At 66.2% G+C, this 13,178-nt stretch overlaps 1 protein-coding gene across 12 annotated transcripts in view; it reads left to right on the plus strand.

Annotated features, from left to right (window-relative positions):
- FBRSL1 (fibrosin like 1) overlaps positions 1 to 4,561 on the plus strand; it is a 76,790-nt gene extending 72,229 nt beyond the window's left edge. For 7 of the 12 annotated variants that reach the window (XM_082700142.1, XM_082700141.1, XM_082700138.1 and 4 more), the window contains 4 exons: positions 1,355 to 1,432; positions 1,640 to 1,723; positions 1,943 to 2,141; positions 2,936 to 4,561. In XM_082700142.1, the coding sequence (XP_082556268.1) occupies positions 1,355 to 1,432; positions 1,640 to 1,723; positions 1,943 to 2,141; positions 2,936 to 3,902 (1,328 nt within the window). In that variant the 3' untranslated portion in view covers positions 3,903 to 4,561. Of the gene's footprint in view, positions 1 to 1,294; positions 1,433 to 1,639; positions 1,724 to 1,942; positions 2,142 to 2,935 lie in introns of all 12 variants that reach the window. The other 5 variants (XM_082700145.1, XM_082700139.1, XM_082700144.1 and 2 more) reach the window with 1 other exon arrangement.
- Positions 4,562 to 13,178: the final 8,617 nt, after the last annotated feature.

The following is a 13,178-nucleotide window of genomic DNA, read 5'->3' on the forward strand; positions in this document are numbered from 1 at the left end:
GAGCAGCGCCCCATCCCTGGAGGGGCCCGCTCCTCCCTCCCCAGCTGTCAGAGAACCGGGGCTCACCTCGGCCCTCCCTGACCGCCCTCCCCCGTGTGCACACACGCTCTCCTCCGCCTGTAGCCCCCGTCGACCAGGCCATGCACCCAGTAAGGGTGGGCCCTGGTAGAGGGCTGGGGTGCTGTGTGTGGACCAGACCACGCAGGCTGGCCTCCAACAGCGTGACTTGGCCAGTCCCTGGCTTCAGCTGGATGGGGGTGTCCCTCAGAACGCAGAGGTCCCCCCATCTGGCTTCAGTCCGTGCAGTCGGCAGGACGTGTTCTCGCTGTGGGGCCCAGGGAGCTGTGGCTTCCTCTGCTGGGCGGAGCCCGGAATCAGGGTGCCATCCGCTCACCCGGACCGGGCCCCGCGGATCCGGACGCAGGTGGCCTGCCCTGCCTGCTGGGCATCTCGCCCCGCGGCAGGGCTCAGGCCTGCTCTGGCGTGGCTGTTCCTCCGCACGTCTGCGCCGCTGCCCTTCCCGGTTCCTCCAGCCAGAAGCCTGCCTGCGGGCTCGCTCTTGTGCGCTCTTAAAGCAGCGTGGCCCCCCTGCACTCGCGGGGACACGTTTCCATCAGCGCCAAGCCAGGCTAGTTCTTACTAACGAAGTTTCCGTTTGATGACTTTGGCCTGGGAGTCCTTCGGGAGAGCAGCTGGTTGTGTGCTGGGGAGCCCGCGGAGACGGGAGACCGTGTGGGAGTGGCGGTGGGGCTGGCCGCGGAGGCCCGTACAAGCATAAACTGTCCGCTGCAGTGTCCCCCGAGCCGGGGACATGGCGAGATGAACGCTCTCCACTGCAGTGTCCCCCAAGCCAGGGACACTGGCGAGATGAGCGCGGCCGGTCACCGGTCTGCACCAGGAATCCTCCCTCTACAGTGGCCGGCGTGTGTGGCTACCGGGCCGGACCCCGACCCCACGGCCCCTGCCTGGGGCCCAACTTGGCCGCCCTAGGGGTGCCGTCGGGCCAGGCTCCAGCCCAGCCAGGGCTGGACTGTGTGCTGACACCTGTGGGCTGTGGCTGGGGGACGCGGCAGGAGGGGACGCGCTCTCTTCAGCAACCCTTCCGTCGCCAAGATCGCCTCTTAGCTTCCAGCTGGAGGTTCTGGGGCCAGTGTCCCTGGCGCAGCCTCAAGGCCAGCCTCTACACCTTGTTCTCTGGGGACCCCGGTGCCTTCACCCCTCCCGCCTCCCCTCGTGAGCTTCCGGCGGGAGATGTAGACAGGCCCCTGAGGAAGCTGGGGTGTCCCCGCTCTAGGAATGGCCCACAAACAGGAGGCCCCAGGTCTACCAGGCTCCTGTCAACCTGCTCTCATAGGTGCTGCCCATCCCACTGCCAACCCGTTCGGACCCTCCACCCATCCCAGCAGCTTCCTGACCACCGGTCACCTGACAGGTAGGTCGCGCTCCGGCCTCTGAAGTCTGACAGGGGGAGGATGCAGGTGAGCGGGAAGGGGACCCTGAGAAATAGAACAGCTCTCAGACTATGTAGGGGCACCTGCCTTCCTCTGGGGTCACAGGAGAGGGTCTGGTGTTCAAGTGAAGTCAGGAGGGAGCCCTGGCGGGAGCCGTGAAAAACCCTGAGCCCTGGTTGTCCCCACAGACCCTTTCAGCAGGCCAGGGACCTTCGGGGGCCTGGGGAGCCTGGGCAGCAGCGCCTTCGGAGGCCTGGGGAGCCACACACTGAGTGAGTGACCACCAAGCTTGCTCTCTGCTCTCCCGGCGGCATGCATGGGCTCCCGCTGTGGGTTTGGGCTGCACCCTGACCCTTGGCTGACGGTTACCCTCAGTTACCTCCCTGGGTGCCAGCATGGTGTGCTTCTCCCCAGCGGCCCTGCGGTTCCACGGGGCACCCTCACTCAGGGCGGGGACGCTGTCGTGGCCTCACGTTCCCACTCTTCTCTAGCTCAGGGCAGCGGCATCTTTGCCCCCAAGGAGAGCTCCGCGCTGCACGGTCTGCCCAGCCCCCATGAGGCCTGGAACCGACTGCACCGAGCGCCACCCTCCTTCCCCACACCACCCCCATGGCCTAAGCCTGTGGACCCTGATCGGGTCTCAGCCCTGACCAATCACGACCGAGAGCCGGACAAGGGCAGGGAGGAGCGGTGAGTGGCACCGGCCTCAGCTCTGTGTGGAGGTCCCCTTGCCGTACTTGGGGCTGGGCAAGGCCAGTAGAGAGAAGGCCCCATGGAGAACCCCAGGATTGGGGGAGGGGCCACAGAGAGGGCGGATCCAGCCGTGGAGGTGGCCGCAGGAAAGGTCAGCTGGGCTCGGTGACCCCAGCGGGGCCTCTGCAGGGAGCCGCCTGCATCTTCACGGTGGGGTCTGGCTCTGGGAGGGGTACCTGTGGGAGAGTCCCCTGGCCGGGAGGACGGGGCTGAGGCTGGCCACCCCTGGGCAGCAGCACCAGGTTGGCGGAGCAGGTGGGAGTCCTGTCGCAGAGTCCGCAGCAGAGCCTGGAACCTGAGGTGGGTCCGTTGCAGCTGGCCGATGGGGTGGACAGGAGCCGGAGCCTCCCCGCCTCGCCCCTCCTGTTGGGGATCCCTAGCCAAGGCCCTGGGGGCCATGCCCTCTCCTTGCGCCGGACGCGGGGCAAAAGGCTCAGAAGCACACTGCGGTGGGGCCTCCCCAGCGTGAACTTGCCTCCGTCCTGCCTCAGGGGCTTCGTGGCTTGGGTCTGGGGACTCTGGGGTCCCGCTGCAAAGCTGGTTTCTGCGTTTATCAAGGAGAGGAAAGACACGGGGTGTCGTGGGCCTGTGTCGACAAGATGCTGAAGGGACCCCCACAACCACCCCAAGGATCTGGAGGTCATAGAGGGGGAGCTTGGTAGCAGCACCCTGTTACACGAAGCTCCTCTTGACCCCGGGCTGAGTGAAGGTGTCTGTCTTGTCACTCCCAGGGACCTCCTGGAGAAGACGCGCATGCTGAGCCGGGCCTCGCCCGCAGCCCCTCTGGGCCCCCCAGTCAGCAGCTTCCTGCTCCGTGGCCAGAGTGAACCCGGCCGGCCGGGGGGCCCTGCCGAGCGCGAGGCCGAGCCCCGCGTCAAGGAGAGCCGCTCTCCGGCCAAGGAGGACGGCGCCAAGCTGGCCGCGCGCCCGCCGTCTCCCTACAGCAAGGCGGCCCTGGGCGACAGCCTGCGCCTGGCAGGCCTCCTCGGCCGAGAACCGGGGAAGCCGCCCGAGGCGCCCGCCGAGCGGCCCCAGGGCGACGTCAAGGTGAAGGAGGAGTGCAGGGAAGACAGTGACGCTTCCGAGCCCCCAGGGGCCGGGCTGCACCCAGCGCCCGAGCGTCCACGCGGGCCCCCTGCGCCCCTGCAGCTCGGGCCCAGCCCGGTGGCCCGCGAGCGCCTGGGCTTCCCGTGGGACCCCCTGCGCGACGCCTACCGCGGCCTGGAGCTGCCCCGGCGCGCCCTGCCCGCCCCCGCCCCCGCCCCGGGCCCCGCCACCCTCTTTGAGCGTCCCGAGCGCCCCTACCGCGACCGGGAGCCCCACGACTACAGCCCGGAGCGCCTGCGGGAGGCGCGCCGCGAGGAGCTGGAGCGCGCCCGGGCCGCACACCTGGGTGCCGCCGCGCACCTGCCCCCCGCCGCCGCGCACCTGGACAGCGCCGCGCTCCTGCCCGCGCTGGGCTCCCTGCACTACCCGCGCCTCGGGCCCGCGGCCGCCGCGCTGCACAACGGGCTCTTGGCGCGGACCCCGCCCGCCGCCGCTGCCCTGGGCGCGCCGCCCCCGCTGGTGGCCGCGGGCGGGCCCCCCACGCCCCCCGGGCCGCCGCCGCGCAGCAGGACTACGCCGCTGGGGGGCCACGGGCCGGAGGCGCGCGACTATTCCCCATCCCGCAACCCCCAGGAGGTGGAGGCACGGTAGTCCCCGCGGGACCCCGCGCCCGTGTACAGAGACCCTTCCAAATGCACTGCTGTAAACTTTTCTACGCGGACGTTTCTAGAACCTAAGCACAGCGCCGTCAGCCCTGGGGTGACACTTGCTTAACACCCGAAGTCTGCACAGTCTTTGCTGGGGGTGATCTTTGGTTTTCCGAGCTTGGAATTAGGCTACTGGAGGAGAATTCAAGTTTGTACATCTTTTCCCACAGGTGAGAAGCGTTTTTAATAGATTTGTATTTTTTTCAATTTTGTGCTCTTTAGACATTTAAAAAGAAACAAAAAAGAAACTTTGCTTTTTTATCTTCAGTTCAGATTTGCAATGTAAAGGCCTCAGATCCCGCTCTAGAACCCCAGGATCTTTTGTCTTATTTATGGAGAAAAAAAAAACGGTCATTTTGTCCAGCGCACTGTGAGGCCCCCACTCAGGGCCCGCCTGGCCCTCCCTTGGTACTTGGAACCGAAGTTACAGATATATATTAAAATAATAATAATACTGTACAAAACTCTTTGCCTTATGCAGAAGCATAAGAAGATTTCTTTTTTGGTTTGTTTTTAAAAAAAAAACAAATGAAATATGTAAATAGTCTGTTAATATAAATATATGACGTTATTAAATTCTTAACCTAGGTAGACTTTATAAAAGGCAGTTTCTAGAAATCTCTCTGGCTCTTTGTGTAACCTGGCCACAAGCCCGCTCGCTGTCCTTTGGACGCGCTCAGAAGCTACACTGCTGCAGGTCTTCAACTATGCAAGCGCTCCGAGGTGGGGCAGGGCGGCCGGCCGGGGGCGTCCCTTCCCGCGGCCCCGGGGGAGCCGGGCCCCGCCCTCCTCGGACCCGCGGCTCTGGCCGCAAGGACAGCTCGGTGCACCCCCGTGCCCGTTGCGTTCTCAGACTCCGTAGCAGTTTTAGGAGTGGAGAGTCTGGAGGTTCGCTGCAAACAGGAGTAGTAGCTTCTGTCCACTCTCCGTGCGCAGGCGTCAGCAGATGTCCCCGCGCGCCCCTCCACCCGTGGAGGCCTTGGCATGATCTCTTGGTTTCGGTTTTGCTTTCATAACCACCCGAACGTCCCCTCGTCCCGTCCTCCACGTCCCTGTCCCTCTCTGTTCCTGGCATCGGCGCCCATGTCCGCTGCGCTCTCGGGCCTCGTTGGTCGGACCGCCTGCGGCCGTCTGCTCTGTTCTGTATTTCCGACCCGTGTGTCCCCTGTGGACTCTGGTGGTTTTAAACACTGAGTTCTCGTGTCAATCAATGAAGACAAATACAGCCTTGATTTTGGATCACAAGCTGGTCGGGTGTTCTGTGTGACGTGACAGTGGGGGGTGCTCTCCGCCCCCGCAGGACGGCCGGGGCGCGGGCCGCAGCTGGGCGGTCGGTACCCGCCCCCCGCCCCCCGCAGAGCACCTTCGGACCTGCCGCTCCGCCTGGACCGGCGCCCCAGGGCTGTCCTGCTGCCGGAATGCCCTCGCCCTTAGCCTGCCGCCCCCACCTTGGGCTGCCGTTGGGCGGCCGAGCCTTGTCCTCTCTGTGTGCTGGACGGAGGCTCACATCCGTGCAGGGCCGGTTTCCCGCCGCCACCCGCCGCGGCTCTGGCCTCACACAGAGCCGGGGGAGCCTTTTCTGGAGACATGGGGACGCGGGGCGGGAGGGCACAGGGACAGAACTGGCCGCCTCCGTGCTCTGGAGGAGAAGGACAAAGGGCCGTTCGTTATGCTCGCGCCGTGTGCGCTTCGGAGCCGGGGGCCCTGAACGGATTCGCTGTGTTGGGTGAGCAGCCGGCCCGAGCTGCCCTGAGCCCAAGAAGGCCTCCCTAGCCCTGTGGAGGGATGGGGTGCCCCCCAGGGAGCCCACTGTGCCCAGCGGCCCACACTAAGCCCCACCCAGCTGCCAGGGCAGGCCTGGCTGGCCCACCCTCCCCCAGGGCTCTGGGGACCTGCCCGTAGGTGTCGTGGGCCTCTGGATGCCGGTTGGGCCCTCCCCTTGACTGAAACCACCTGGGAGCCCAGGGGCATCATGTAAAGGAATGAAATGCTTGGGCTAAAGCTAGAGCACCCAGGAGCACCCAGCCTGCGTTGAACCACAGGGTGTGGGGAGCGGCAAATAGTTCTCACTCCGTTCCCAGCCAAGGCCCCCTGCGGGGACGTCACCCATGGAGGGCGATGTCGGTGTCTGCCCCGGGATGCTGTCCCGTCCCTGAGGGATACCGTTTTCAAGAGGTCACTTTCCGGGGCGCCTGGGTGGCTCCGTGGGTTAAGCCTCTGCCTTCGGCTCAGGTCATGATCTCAGGGTCCTGGGATCGAGTCCCGCATCGGGCTCTCTGCTCAGCGGGGAGCCTGCTTCCTCCTCTCTCTCTGCCTGCCTCTCTGCCTACTGTGATCTCTCTGTCAAATAAATAAATAAAATCCTTAAAAAAAAAATAGAGGTCACTTTCCCTAATGCAATGCTGTCTTTGGGGAGGAGGACTCATGAGGGAGCAAAGTCCACAGTGAAACTGTGGCCCCTGAGGGGTGCTCTGGTGGGCCGTCCTCCTGGGAGCACCTCTGGGACACTCCCCACTAAAGGTCCTAGTCTCCGGGAGTGGCCTATAAGGGCCTGTGATCTCTAGTGCAGCACCAGGGCCCACACTGGTTCATCACTCCCTGGGAAGTGTCTGTAAAATCGGAATAAATGGTTCTCAAATAAAAGTTTTCCATGCAAGGGTTAGAAGATAAGAATTCATAGAATTTGTAAAATCTCCTAGAAGGCAAAACGGACAGTGAGTTGAGAAATTGAGGAAAAATAAAATACATTGAGGGCCTTCCCAGGATGCCCGTCATCTGCCTCAGAGAATTTTCAGGAAAAAAGATCTAACACGAGTGGGGGAGGGGCTATTTCAAGGAAGTGACACGAAAAACACCCAGTGGTCAAGGAAAGACGCTTTCAGACGTGTGTTTATTCCCCGTCCTCTCTTCGGAGGCCGCTAGGGGAGAAACTCGGGTGAACCATGGTCGTAAACCAACAGCGAGACCCTGCACGAGGGGGCCGTGGAGGGGGACGCAGGGTGGGGTCCCCGCGGCAGGCCCGCAAGCCCGCCCCGAGCCCCGACGCGCCGGGAGCCGCGCTGCCCTCTGCACGGGAACTTCAGGATTAGCTCATCAGGTGTTTGTAAATCTTCCTCCGTGACCTTCAGCCGCAGAGTCCTAGGTTGACCTTGGGGAAGAACTGAGGCCTTTACAGCACCGGCTCTCCCAGCCGCCCGGTGACGCGTCCATTCGCATGGGCGTCCTCTCCGGTTGTCGGGCAGAGCCCTGAGCTCCCCGTGAGGGCTCGCAGCCTCTCGAGCCCTGGGTCGTGTGTTCCATGCTCAGGGTGAGGTTGCGTGTGGACCGGAGCAGCCGGGGCCGATGGACCCGGTGCGTCTGGAGCTGGGGCGAGCGCGGGCATCAGGGACGGCCCCGCCCGCACCCCCGGAGGGCGTGGGACCACGGCCTCCTGGCCCTTCGTGGCCAAGGGTGAAACCGGCTCCGGTCAATACGTCGTGTTGCTTCCCCGCTGGGGCGCATTTAAGTGCCCGTGGGGACGTGCACCCAGCAAACCGCCAGCGACCGCTGCCCTGCCGGCTTGGCTCGGGAGGAGAGCACTGCTAGGGGAGCGGCGTGGGGCTCGCCCTGTGGCCAGGAAGTGAGCCCCGAGATGGGGCTGCCCAGCCATCCCCTTCCCGGTCCCACCAGTTTTCTGGGCTTTTCCTCACTTCCCGGGGTGGGGCATGTTTGCACCGTCCACCTGTCCCTCCCTTGCGGTGCTCACTTGTGCCGCCACAGGGCTGACCACGGGGCTGGCCGTGGGCCGTGACCCTGCCCTTGCTCCCGCCCGTGCTGGGGTGCACCCAGGGCCCCACAGCTCCGGACACTCGCAGCATGGGGACTCTGGTACCCAGGTACTAGGTCTTCCATGATTTTCGCTTCCTTTGAAACTGTCAGACCAGACGCGGGTGTTGGGTGTGCGGCGTTTCAGTATCCGTCGTGCATCTTTGTCCCCGTGGGCGCGTTGGTGGCGCAGACTCCCCAGGAAGGCGAGGTCCCGGCTGGCCCTCTGCGGATTCTTCCGTCTACATGTTTGCATCATTACCTGCTGCGGCCACAGTGACCTTCGGGGGCACTTGGCCACCGCGGTCACCGCCTTGATTCACATGCCCTCAATTTGAGAAGTGATTTTAGCGCTTGTGCACTTGCCCGCTTCTGGTAAACAGGGTCACTCCACGACTCCGAACCCCGGGGGGAAACACGGACTCTGTTCTCCCGCGTACACGGAGCTACTGACCCCGTGCCCGACTCTGCTAATCTTCCGGAGGGTTTTACGTGTTTGCCTGCAGAATTGGCAGGCAGCGCCTCTGGGCTGGCCTCCCCCAGTCTGGCCTCCACACGCAGGGACGCCAGCCTCACGGGGGGCCCTGTGGCCTCCCTCCCTCCGCCGGGGGCCCAGGACGCCTGCAAGCCCGAGCACAGGGTGAGCGCAGGCCTGGCCACGGGCTCGGGGTTCCGCGGGCGGTCAGCCTTGTGGCCACATCACTCCCTCACTCTAGCGATGATTCGGGCAATTTAGATGTTTCCGGAAAATCCGGCCACGTGGACTCAGGAGGCACGCTGCAGGGCGCTGCCTGGGCTGTAGGGCACTGCAGGTGTGACACCGCCGGCACCCGGGACGCCCGCGGGCGGGCCTGCCGCCGGCCGGACCCTCGTGTGGTCCACGCCATTCCGCGTCTCTGGGGTCTCCGTCTCCCCCGGCCCGTCCCGGACCGAGCGGCCCGCCGGCTCTGGCTCCGGGCGCTCCCGCACGGCCCCGCCCCCCTCCCCCGTGGAGGAGCCCCCCGGGGCCCGGCGGGGATCCCGCAGGAGGTTCGCTGGAGCACTGCGTCCCTCTCGGACTGCGGACGCTCGTCGTCCCCAGCGACAACACCGTGTGCAGCCCGCCCGCCTCCCTCCGCCACGGCAGGGTCGGAGCCGTAAAGCTGCGTCGGTCCGCGGGGCTGCCTGAGTTGACGGCACCCCGGGAGGGGCCGCGCGCAGGGACAGCTGCGTCCGGACGGTTCTAACTGGGGCTGTCAACAGCTGGTCTCTCAGGGGCTTATTCTGGGGGGACAGAGCACAGGGACCAGGTTCCTGCCGGCGGCCAGGCCCCCGCCGCGCGTCCCGCGCTCTCGGACAGGAAGGCACGCCAAGCGCCAGCTCCCTGCGCAGCACAGCTTCCCCAACGGCCCCCTGCTCTCCCCCGGACAACAGTCCGTTCCCTCTTGGCCTCACATCCTGGAGAATCCCCTTAGGGTCAGGACCCACTCGGCTTCAGCGGGAGCTGATTAGCACGGGAACAGGAACGTGCGGCTGTGACCTCCGATGGGAATGTCGTGGGCAGCGGGCAGTGGCTCTACCCTTCCCGCAGTGTGACAGTCACAGGGCACAGTGTGACAGAGACGGACGCCGGCTGGGGCCCGCGCTAGGGACCACGGCCCTTGGCCTCTCTGGGCCCAGGAAGTGCTCTGTGTTGTGAAGAACTTGATGGGGACGTGGCGTCCGTTTGGGGAAGTGAAGAACATTTGGACGGTAGTGACAGCCGCACCCAGTGTGTCATTTAATGCCCCAAGCCACACCCACAAAGTGGCTCAGGGACGCTACGTTCTACTGTATCGCAGTGATTCAATCGCGTGCTGTGACTACAGAATATAGTACAGTTTAGCAGGAAAAAAGTCCAGGGAAAGGACAGCTCGCTTCCCCCCGGAAGGCACGCACCCGCATGGCTGGAGTCCTGGGGGCCCCCGGCACTTGGGGTTGCCTCAGCGCACACTGCTCATCCGCGGGGCGGGGAGGCCCTGCCTCCTGTGACAGCAGGCCTGGTGTGGGATGTGTTTCAGACACAGAAATGTGGACGGCATTGACCCAAGGCGCTTCCAAGCAGACACGCCCAAGGCCGGCTTTGGGCAGCCCCCCCATCCCCGTTGAGACTGTGGTGCTGTCCCCGTGGGACCCCCCCATCAGCCAGGGCCTCAGTGACACGGTGGAGCAGAGCCACACTCAGCATGTGACCACGAGAGGGGCTCTCAGCCCCTCGTCAGTGCAAGCGCCTGCCTCAGGCTGACGGCCGAGGCTCCTGCTCGCGCCCCCCCCCCCCGGCCTCCTGGCACGCCCCTCACTCATGCTCACACTCACGCTCACGCTCACACCCACACTCACACTCACTTCCTATCCAGCGCCACCTCCTCCCGCTTGCAGGGCCCACGGGACGTGGATCCCGGCGGGTCCCCTCCTCCGAGGGGTGCTCAGTCTGTAACCAAATACAGCAACCAGGCCGGTGGAGAGGTCAGCGTGGGGGCGGGGCCGGGGGAGGCGGCCTCCAGCCGGCCCTCAAGGGGCGGATGAGAACCACACGCTGGGCTCCCCGGGAGCGGCCCCTCTGCTTGCCCGTGGGCCTGGGTCCAGCGGCTCCTCAGGCCTGTCCCAGGGTTTCCAGAACCGCCCACGGCGGACGGTGGCTCAACCCACACGTTGAAGCCCCACCCCCAGGACCGCGGAAGTGCGGACGTGGGGTCTTCACGGAAGTGCCGGAGGGGAAACGGAGGTCGCCACGGTGGGTCTAACGCGGTCAGCCGGTGTCCTTCTGAGAAGGGGGAGCGCGTGGGGGCGACCCGCCGGGACTGCGGGAAGGCAGCATCTGCACACCAAGGGGAGAGGCCCCAGGTCGTGAGGAGGGGTTTAGGGCGCCCCCATGGAGGCTGGGCGGCCCGGGGCGTCCTGCTATGCAGCGTTCCTGGTGACTGCTCTGTTAGGGCCCTCCAGAGAGACCGGACCACGTGCACCCGCTCATGTGGCCTCCGTTCACACAGCCTCACCCGCATGCTCAACACGGGTCACCCACATGTGTGGCCTTCGCCCATGTGGCCTTGGGTCATGGGACCCCCAGCTCAGGGGGTGGCGTTGGTCCATGTGGTGCCCACGCACGTGGCCTCGGTCCACGTGGCACTGGCTCACGTGGCCTCCGTTGACACAGCCACCCTCACGTGTGCAGGACACATCACTTCTGAGTTCTGTGCGTGGGGGACGCATTTGTCCTTCTCTGGGTTCAGCCATGGGGACCACGTCTTTGGCCCTGGACTGCCAGGCCTAGGGACCGAGTACCTCCCCCTGGCGTCCGGGTGTGGGGTCTGAGCTCCTCCTCCCGGGGGTCCAGGCACGGGGATGGGCCGGGCCTGGTGCCTCACAGTCCCCATCGCCATGTTCTGCCATCGTCCTGGGACCTGGGGCCTCACCGCTCTGACGAGGCTCGTCTGTCTGTCCGTGCTGATGGAACGGGCCGCGTCTCTCGTCAGCACCCCGAGTCCCTACAGCTGGGGAGGGTGGTGGGGCCTGAGGACAGGTCCGGGCACCAGGGCCAGCATCACTAACACAGGGGACCACTGTCCCAGGTTCTTGCCAACTCTGGGGGGCCTCCTGGGCTCTGTCGTAGGGATCGTGGGCCCAGAAGGTAATAGATCCGCCTGTGGGAGCTTTGAAGTTCTCTTCTGGGTGCGCTCGTGCTGGGGGGAGTCCCTAAGGCCTGAGACTGAGGTTGAGGAAAGGCCCTGTCTCCATAGACTACAGTGCCCCCTGCAGCCCGAGAAGGGCTCCCAGGGTGTGGACTGCACAAGGGCAGATGCAGGTCAGAGGAGCCCAGATCTGGAGTAGGGCAGGGTTGGCCAACAAGGCTGGGCAACAGGAGGGCGTTTCAGGGGTACTCAGCGTCCACCTTAACCCGCACATCAGGTCTGTCCTGCCCAAGGCAGCAGGACTGGGATCGCCCTGCCAGGTCAGGGCACACACCGGTGTGGGGAGCAATGAGCACGGAACCCTGGCAGCCCCGGGGGCCCCTGCGGGAATGCTGCGTGCCCCGGGCAGGTGACGGTTCCTCCTCAGAAAGACTGTGGGCGGGGGGCTCCCTCCTCCCTGGGCCCCGCGTCGGCGGGTGTGGCCCGCCCCAGACAGCCCCACGGGGAGGAAGCTGACCTGCAGAGGCAGGTGACCTGGGGCCCCACCAGGCCCGGCAGGAGGTGGGAACCCCAACAGGGAGTGCGCAGGGAGAGTCCGGGACCTTGAGCAGGGGAGCCTTGGCCGGGGAAGCTCGAGAACCACCAGGCCCCCAGGCTGCCCCTGAGCCAGTGCACGCGGCCACACTTGAAGGGATTTCAGGAGGGACACCTCATCCCCGGGGTGCCCCTGTGCGGGAGCGGGAGCCCCAGGCCAGAGAGAACTGTCCGCAAGAGGCGAGTACAGATGGGGGGGGCACCCACAGGCAGCCCCGGCCCTGAGGCGGGAGGGGGGCGGGAAAGCGGGGTCTGAGGGCCCAGCTGACCCCGCACCGACCTCCCAGAGTCCCGGTTATTCCAGACCCCAGCGCCCGCCAGCGTCCGGAGGGAGAAGGCACTGCCCGGCCCCAGCTTCCAGAGGCCGCCCGCGAATGTGGGGGCCTGAGTCCTCGACAGCCCCGGGGTTCACTCTGCGGAGCCCTGACGAGCGGAGCCCTGGCCTGGAGCAGGCAGCGGATCACGGTGGACTCCGTGTCGCCTCGGAAACCTTCTGCGGGGGAGGAGCTCCGAGGAGGCGCTGCGGCTGCGTCTGGACCGGCCGAGGCCCACGCGCGGACACGCCCGCTTCCCCGCACAGGTGGGCGCGTGCCTAGCGCGCATGCGTGACCGCGCAGGTGCGGGGAGCCCGGGACTCCGCAGAGGGCGAGCGCGCAGGGCTGGGGGAGGCGAGCGGCCGCGGGTCCGGGCCTCCGCCTGATCCCCGGCCCCGGGCGACAGTCCCCGGAGGTAAGGCTGGAGGAGCGGGGTCTGCCCTGGTCCCCGGGGCGGGGGCGGGGGGCGGGGGCGGCCGGCGGGGTGTGTCCCAGCAGCGACACCTGGGAGCCCCGACGCCGGGTCGCCCCGGAGCCCTCCGGGCCGGCAGCCGGTTGCAGGCGCGCGGACTGCGCCGGCGCGAGCTGCCCCCCGACAAGGGCTGGGGGGGGCCGTTTTATCGCGGAGGCCGCTGGGGTGAGCCCGGCGACCCCGACCCCCACGGGCTCCCAGGCCCTCGGGCTGGCGCGGGGCTCCCTGGGCGAGCTCGGGCCGCCGGGGCCTGGAGCCCAGGATCTGGTGCGGGGGCCGGGGGGTGGGGGGCGCCTCGCGGGAGTGGCCTGGGGGGTCGGTGGCATCGGCCTGTTCCCGCACACAAACGCGTGTGTCCCCCTGCAGGCAGAGTGGACGGGTCTGGAGGC

Source organism: Mustela nivalis (assembly GCF_964662115.1).
Source record: "Mustela nivalis genome assembly, chromosome: 14".
NCBI lineage: Eukaryota > Metazoa > Chordata > Mammalia > Carnivora > Mustelidae > Mustela > Mustela nivalis.